The 8,583-nt window shown below is 43.4% G+C and overlaps 1 protein-coding gene across 1 annotated transcript; it reads right to left on the reverse strand.

Annotated features, from left to right (window-relative positions):
• On the reverse strand, positions 1-8,583 carry PPP1R15B (protein phosphatase 1 regulatory subunit 15B). The gene is made up of 2 exons (XM_028734256.2): positions 6,892-8,583; positions 1-2,834 (listed from the first exon to the last, which is right to left on the reverse strand). The coding sequence occupies exons 1-2, from the start codon at positions 8,155-8,157 to the stop codon at positions 2,643-2,645; spliced, it is 1,458 nt and encodes a 485-aa protein (XP_028590089.2). The 5' UTR covers positions 8,158-8,583; the 3' UTR covers positions 1-2,642.

Below are 8,583 nucleotides of genomic sequence, written 5' to 3' on the forward strand. Positions count from 1 at the left end.
TAGCTTGCAAAGTATTTATTACTTTTACAGATTAGTTGGAAATTGTTTTATTATATACAGAAATATAACTTTAAATATAAAATCCCAATGAGATACAATCAAATTCACTTAAATCTGTATAAAGTGAAAGGTTATCTAGCTCTTAACTTTGCCTTCCTAAAACAATATAAAAATAAAATTCTGATCAATTACGGTTTTGATTTAAAGTTTTAGAAGTAGTGGGTTTTCATGACTTGCTGTTCAGGGGGGAAAAACGAGCTGAAAGACATACTTCATTGCCACATTTAGCACCATTAAATGTTTCTACAGAAAGAGAATGGACTAATTCTATTTCAGGAAGTCTGCTGTCCTGTTTTTATGGCTTCAAATTGAGAACCAGAATCTCCTTTCTACCCAGTATTCTGCAGGTGACTAGTAAAAAACAGTAATTAAAATAGTATCAAAGTGGGAAGATTTTCTATTTTCAGTGTAATCATTAATCTATAGAAAGATGACCCTGCCACTTTGTAATGAGCTGAACACAGGGAGATGGGAGATGCACTTTGCTAGGGAAAAGAGGGAGGCTACAATTGCTAGCATCTATTCTCATATTACCTCCAAATGAATGCAGCCCTTAAAAGAGAAAGATTCCCTTGCCCCTCCTCATTTAGCCTAATCCAGAGTTCAGATTTTACTTAGTCCCAGGGAAATGTATACAGGATTGCAGTCATAGAACACATCCAGATCGATTAATGAAATTCTACAGCAGGCCACTGCTGACAACTCAACCTGCTTAAAAAATACTTCAAAATAAGCATTGTCTAAAATAAAGCATACTGTGAATGAAAGCTGTAAAAAATCAAAAACACCTCTGTATCAGAAACACCTCCCTCCATGTGTATTATATTGATTTATTTTTGTAAAGAGAACTGCTTATCCAATTAGAATTTACAACTGAAAAAGTTCAGGGTATAAATAGGGCAAAATGGTTCCAATTAATGTTTGTGTGGCTTTAAATCAGAAGGAACAGAGCACTATTTTTAGTTGTACTATTAAGAGTAGCATACTGAGCTTTACTCCAAAATCTCTGGACTCTGAGCTATTTTATCTAGGCCATGAAGTCATTGTTTGTAATGCAAACACGCATCCAACTCTTGGTAACACAAACAGAATTTTTAACCAATAGCTACATAACGTGATGCATCCCAAATCACATGAATGCATTAAGAATTAGCTGCTGAATTAGACTTACAACCAGTTATGATGCTATTGTGAACAATTGCATTAATACTGATTTTTTGTAAACATCATAGCTGATGGGAATTACAAATTGTTAACGACTAAATCCTATTTACTATGAGTGTAGATATATCTGTGTACTAGAGCAGACACTAATCAAATTAACATCTTGCTTTATTCTTTCCACAGTGCTCAGCTGATTATAGGTGCCTGTGTGAATTGGGGTTGTAGCCAAAAGAATGCTATGTCACAGTCCCATCAGTGTAAGAATTTCCACTTGTGCCAATGATACTGCCCCCTAAATCTGTTGTAGGGGTTCCCCCAACCCTCCAGAGTAATTTGGGGATGGCATTAGGTGCAGGTGGGGGAGGAGGGGGGGAAATCCTATTATATAAGCAGAATTCCTTGCACTAACAGGATGTGTTAGCTGGGCACTGTCCAAGAAGTATAAGCAGAACTGTCTTAGAATTTAAGCAATCCATTCTTAAGAGTGACACTACAGTTACCATCTTTCAGCAGCCTAAATCCAGGTTGTTGATCATAAGAGACAAGTATGGTACAGTTTGAGAGGCAGATTATTGCAAATGACTTGGAACAAGCAAATACTTTAAAACTAAAGATGTAACAAACATGTATCATTCTTGTCTTTTTGAACATTAGAGACTGTATGAGAAATACATACATATAGGATGGGCAATGTTTGATTCAAGAATGATATACAGTGGAACCCCGGGCTGCGAACGTGATCCGTGTGGGAGGCACGTTCGCAACCCACAGCGCCGCGTCTGTGCACACATGGGTTGCGATTCAGTGCTTTTGTGCATTCGTGAGTGCCGAAACCCGGAAGTAACCCGTTCTGGTACTTCCGGGTTCAGCGCGGTGCGCAACCCGAATTCACGTAACCTGAAGCGTCTGCAGCCCGAGGTACCACTGTACTATTATAAGATTTGCAATTTCTATTATACACAAGCTCTAAATAAAAAATAATAGACTGCAATATGCAAACTTTAAATCAGAACTGCATTGATGGGTTCCAAACCCAATAAATATACTTCAAAATATTTTCCCTTTTAAAAAGTGCAAAAAATCCACACTCATACATTTGTCTTTCTTATATGTGAGAGAGCACTCTTTGCAAATGCAGAGAGAAGCATCTCTGGATTGGCTTCTGCCAAAGCAGATACACTTGGCTTTAGAAGGGAACAGTTATGCACTAATCATGCCTGACGATACCAAATGGAGCCTGCATCCATACACATACAGCATTATCTGTTGCAGAGTACTGAGATGCAGCATTAAATTACTACTGCCCCCCAACTTTTACATCATGTAGGCAGCTGCCATTGTAATAAGAAGCTCATGTGTCATTAAAATGCATTACCCTTTTATTTTTATACTTTATTAAGGTGCTAGAAAACATAATTTCACAACATTTCCTGGAGTCTATTAAATATTCGCTGCCTGTGCTCCATTGTTAAGCAATATCCAATAGCAGCCTCAGTTTCTTGAATTCGCTTATGGAACCGGCACCCATCACGTGCAAATTCTTCCCAGGGTCCTTTCCGATCTTCCTCATTGCTCACATAATACTCAGTAACTTCTTCAAGGAAGGTCACCTACATGAGACAAAGTTAGATCAAATAATCAACTTGCATTTAAATAGCATCTATTTTAATTCTACGTTTGTTTTTAAAGCACAGTAAAGGAAAAATATAAATACGCAGTTACCAAGTATTTATCACCTAGGTGAGAGGACTAAACTGTGACATTTGTGCAATACATTTTATTCATTTTCATGTGTATTAAAGAGATCAGTGCTTGTGGGTTAAGGGGCACAATGGATAGCAGCCATGAACAATACTGAACCGCTGGCCTGCTGTTTTAATTAGGCTTGCCGGGCCTTTCCATTTGATCCACAAGGCCATTTTGGCCAAGCCACACCTACCCAACTTGCAGATAGTTATGAAGGAAGTTTCCAGACGTCATATGATGGAAGTCAGCAAAGCTCACATTTAAATTCTGATGTGTTATGAAATCTTTCCCCAGCTTGACAACAATGCACTCACAGCACTATAGATGAACACACAGAACCAATCTCGAATGTTGGTCTCCTTCCAAGGCCAGTATGAATCAACTGTGTCAGAAGAGACCATTTATTAAAAACATTTACGACTACAGTGGTACCTCGGTTTACGAACTTAATCCGTTTCAGAAGTCCATTCTTAAACCAAAGCCATTCTTAAACCAAGGCGTGCTTTCCCTAATGAGGCCTCCCGTCGTCCGTGCCCTTCCACCGTTCGGCTTCTGTTCATAAACCGAGGTAAAGTTCACTAACGGGAACACTACTTCCGGTTTTGCGTAGTTTGTATACCAAATAGTTTGTAAACAGGGCTGTTCTTAAACAGAGGTACCACTGTGTATGGCTGTCCAAGATACATCAAAGGGATCAGTCTATTATTACGAACTGCTGTGCAGACTAGGACTTTTTCATCTTGCTAAGCAATGTCTTTTTCTTCCCATTCTGATAAATATTTTTTATTAATCTGAAAGGTTTTTACTTTACTGTGACCATTTAACTAGGCCTAATAACGTTATTACCCTAGTGTTACTTGTGGATTTCTCTCTAAGGACTAACATGGCTGCTTGCCCTTTCCCCCTTTTCTTCAAACAGCACTGCAAACACTGCTTGTTAGGCAATTTTACAGCTAGAAATCATGAATTTAATACTTAAATTCCTTAATCTGTCAAGATTAGAGCATGTAATACACACCCATACATATTTTATAATATCAGGTCCCTTAAAGTTTATAATAATCTTCATTCAAAAAGTGAGACACAAGAATCCTAGATAGTTACATCAGCTTCTGCCTCTGCTTTATGCTTTCTTGCCATTTACATCATTCCAAGGTATCCTCCAGGGCACCATTACCAGGTCATGTAACATTAAGGTATATATTGCACACAGATCCTTGTTCGTTTACTGTGTCACTAGAAAGAAATACACAAGGGGGCTGAATTTGTTTTGAGAGAAGTCACTGTGAGCGATTTACAGGGAAGGTTGAGTTAAAATGTGTAATTTCACCACTCCAGGGATTTCTGAAATTCTATGTTTTGTTAACAGAAAGGTAATCCATGTATATCTAGGCACCATGAACTATTATGCATATTTTTTTGCTAAACATCCCTTAGTTCCTAACTGTATTGCAATCCTTGATATCAAAGTTCAGCTAGGCAAGGCAATCCCAACCTTGGCTCAGAACCGAAGTGGAAGGGACAGACAAGCTGTTATGACAAGCTGGTGTTGCATTCACACCTAAATCAGTCAAATGCTGTCATGTGACAGCCCTTCAACCCCTCTCTGTGCCAGAATGCCATTTTGGGGCTTTCTGCATGTCACCACTGGCAGAGATGCTGAAGGTGGGTGAAACAAGGAGCGCCATGGCAGCAGGGTTAGCTGAAGAGATGTCTCCACCCAGTCCAACATCCTTCACCCACCCAAGCCAGACACAAAGGGGGCTTGGATTGCAGCCTATGACACCCACAACATAAATCTCTCAGGAGAACACTGACATTAATGCAAACCAAAGCTCAAGTAGCACATCAGGGTCACAGAGTTTTACTTAAATGGTGCAGATTTTAGAAATAGTTTATTAACCACTTTATCATTCTCATGTTATTGCATAGTCTACTTATATTTTCATAGAATCATAGACTTGTAAAGTTGGAAGGGACCAGATCATCTAGTCCAACCCCCTCGCTTTATAACAGGAGTCAGAAAAAACAAGTGTAGGCTGCAAAACTAGGCCTGGGAAGACTGGGTTGATCACTATCTCTCTGTCTAACCTATCATACAGGATAATATAAATGAAATATAATATAAATTAGGAGGAACCATGCACTGGAGCTACTTGAAGAAAAAGAAGGATTAAAAACTAAAAGTTATAGCCATTGCCTAGAAAAGAATTTTGATCTAATTATAAATACTCCCTTTTAAATAAAGAAAACAACAGAAGTTTTGTGATAATTATCCTGATTTTGTTGTAACTGTACAATGAATTTTAAGGTAATACATCATGGGGAACGCATAAACAAATAGCAACACAACTAAATGAATGCAAAGTTCCAGCTTGTCCTAGCTTAAGGCCACTTGCCCTATTCCTAAATAGAGTAAGTTTCCTGATTTAAAAACATGTATTTGTCAGTTCTGAAGACCCTGAAAGTGTTTATTCTGCTGCAATTACATGCACCTGCTAGCTATTTTGCTGAGCAACATAAATAACTACAGCAAAACAGACTGTTTCAAACATGACTACATAGATGGATACTGCATTCTAATGTGTCACAGAAGAGTTATCCTTTCTGAGGTTTCTACATTGAACAGTGCTAAGTTTAAGTATCCACGAGGATTAACAATAATTTTGCACTACAGCATTCTCCTAGGAAAGCTAGGTGTGACAGAACAACATTAAGCAAACAAAGCATGAGTCAAGTAATTGTATTAAATTCCTCAGAAAGCCATGGCAGCTAATCATTGTTAACCCAAACAGACTGGAGGCTTGAAAGAACAGACTGGTGCACAAGGAGGCCCACACCTGCACTACTTCAAAGCATTTCTAGCATTTTGTTTCACATAAATCAATGGGATTTATCAAGGGAAGGCGGGGAGAGAATGGAGGATAAAACAGTGTGGCTGAATTGTGACTGAAAGTAGAGGGTGCACAACTCCTGCCAGTCACATGGAGCCTGTCACCCATGAGTCAACTCCCCATTCTTACAGAATCTACAATATGATACAATGCAATGAAGGGAAGGGAAAGGAAGTTCTGAAATGCAAGGCAAGTACAGAAGTGGAAATAGTAAGACAAGTAAGCATAAATCACTTTGAAACAAATTTAACCCCTTCATGTGCAGCTTTGTAATTTTAGTACTAACTTGCATTGTTGGTGTAATGCTAGCTTTGGAGGAAATCTCCATTCTTCTAAGAAACATGGTATAACGTGTATCCCATGCCCCAATACATACAGTGCTCCCAAATTTGATTTCACAATGTGTGCTGCAAGTGGAAGAGAAAGACAAATTCCTGCAAGGCATTTTACATTCTTATTCCAGCCACAGGATTAATTAATCTACAAAGCAGTTCTATGGAAATTTATCCTGGCCCCATGATAGCCAATTTGTGATACCCAACTTGATACTCTATTTTAAGCTCAGTCCTGGGCAAAAAAAGAGTGTACTATTTTAGGAACAATAATTTCAAAGAAGTAGAAAGAACAAGTCAGCTGTGCCAGGAATTACCACAGTGTGACACCATAACTTTAGTAATTTAGGTCATAGTTCAGTAATGGGGAACTTGCACCTCTACAGATGTCATTCAACTACCACTCCATCATCCCTGACTTCTAGCCAAGCTGGTTGGGGCTGATGAGAGTTGTAGTCCAAAACATATGGCAGGCCAGTTTCCCTATTACTGTTGTAGGCCTCCCAGAACTTACTTTGGTATAGAATCATAGTATTGTAGAGCTGGAAGGGACCCTGAGGGTTATCTAGTACAACCCCCTACAGCCATATGTTTAGCTCTGTGGTAAGCCACTCTACAGGTCAATTGGGAAGGATACACACACATATATTTAAATGGCACCTCCTGCTTGCATAATAAACCAATGTAAAACATACCTTTTTCTTCTTCTTACACTTTCCTCTAGAAAGGACACCATGCTTCACATTTTCCGTAACCTCAGTGTCTCTGTTACCGATCAGGTGCACCTGACAGCTAAGTAAGATGCTACATTGAGAGGGTCCAAGGCCTGTCCCTGTCGGTCCTTTCAAGCCATTTTTCCCTTTCTTTTCTGCAGTCTGAAACTGTGCCTTGAAGTTGAAAGGGTTGTAAGGATCCTCAGCGTTACAGAAAGAGTTCCACAATTTCAAGTTTTCCGATTCATCCACGCTGCTGGACTCCCACTCATCTTCCTCCCAGGAACTTTCAGTCCACGAGGAAGTATCCTCCACCTCCTCTGACTCAACAGGAGGCGCTTCCTCGGGTGTGTTCCCAGCAGTTCGAACAGCTGCTCTGAAATTCCGAGGATCGTAAGGATCCAGGCTACAAAAGGAGTTCCACAAGTGAATGTTTTCCCCATCCTGGCTGGCGGCATCGGATTCGGAAAGGGAGCCTTCGCTGTCAAACCCGTCGTCGTCGTCGTCTTCATCCCCTTCACCGCCCGAGCCTTCTTCCTCCCCATCGCTCTCCTCCCCGCTGCAAGCACCCCCTAGGATGTAATCGATCAGTTTGTTAGGACACGCAGGCCTAGTCACCGCAGGGATATCTTGCTCTATGTCCGAGTCCGAGTCGGACGGGGCCTCGGAAAGACCCTCCTCCCCGCACGGATCCCCCGCACCAGGACGCCCGCAGGCATCCCCGGAGCCTGGGTGCTCCTGAGCTTCCTCCTCACGGCCATCCGCAGGCAACGAGTCTCTCGGGGCCCAGGAGTCCGGCTGCTGCTGCTCCTCTACCTCCAAGCTATAGTAGCCTCCGTCGGGGTCCTGCGCGCCGAGCCCGGCCTTGCTCCCGCGCAGATGCACCTGCTGGAGGATCTCGGGGAGCTTGGAGAGCGCGGAGCCGGGCTCGGGCAGCTCCTCCCAAGCAGCGCTGAGAGGGCCCGGCAGTGAGCCCTTGTCTGCAGCGCCGAGCACGTAGGTGGAGGAGGAGGAGGCGACCAGGCGCAGCTGGTGCTGGACGGCGATCAGCGGCGGCAGCCCTGTGGCGTGGGCCTCCGACTGGAGCCAGAAGAGCGGAGCGGCCTGGCCTGGCACGAGGCGCTGCAGCAGCTGCGAGAAGAGCCGCAGCAGCGAGAACGGGGCGTCGGCCTCCGGCTGCGGCGGCAAGGCGGTCGGGCGAGCGCCGAGGCGAGGGGCCGCCTGCTCCCGCTCCCTGCTCGGCTCCATGGTGACGGGTGCGCCCAGGGCTGCTCACCTCAGCGCTTCAGCCCCGCGTCGCCCGGCCGCTCCGGAGGCCTTTCGGGGATGGCTGAGGACGCGGCGGTGGCTTCTCCCCGGCTTGGGCCACGCCATGTTCCTTCCCGGCGGAGACCGGCGGCCGCTTCAAGGCTGGATGGGAGTCGCTGGTTTGAAGCCAGAGGAACAAGATGGCGGCGAGAGAAGGGCGCAGCAGTTAGGCCGCTGGGCGGGAAGACCCCTCCTTTACCGAGCGCAGGCGCACACGCAGTCCCCCTCAGCAAGCGCGGAAGCGAAAGAAGCGTCTCTTCTTGTCACCTGAAAAGGGAAGATTAAAGGCCGGGTGGCGCTTCGAGTAACATCCGGGGAAGCTAGATAGCAGTCGACGGCTCGCGATTGGTTCCCTGCACACTCGTG

The sequence above is a fragment of the Podarcis muralis genome, chromosome 5, assembly GCF_964188315.1.
Source record: "Podarcis muralis chromosome 5, rPodMur119.hap1.1, whole genome shotgun sequence".
Classification (NCBI taxonomy): domain Eukaryota; kingdom Metazoa; phylum Chordata; class Lepidosauria; order Squamata; family Lacertidae; genus Podarcis; species Podarcis muralis.

Coding starts and splice junctions, on each gene's coding strand:
- PPP1R15B (XM_028734256.2), bottom strand. CDS start 8,157: ATGGAGCCGAGCAGGGAGCGGGAGCAGGCGGCCCCTCGCCTCGGCGCT. Junction 2,835..6,891: donor AGTGTAAGAAGAAGAAAAAG/GTATGTTTTACA, acceptor TGTCTCATGTAG/GTGACCTTCCTTGAAGAAGT.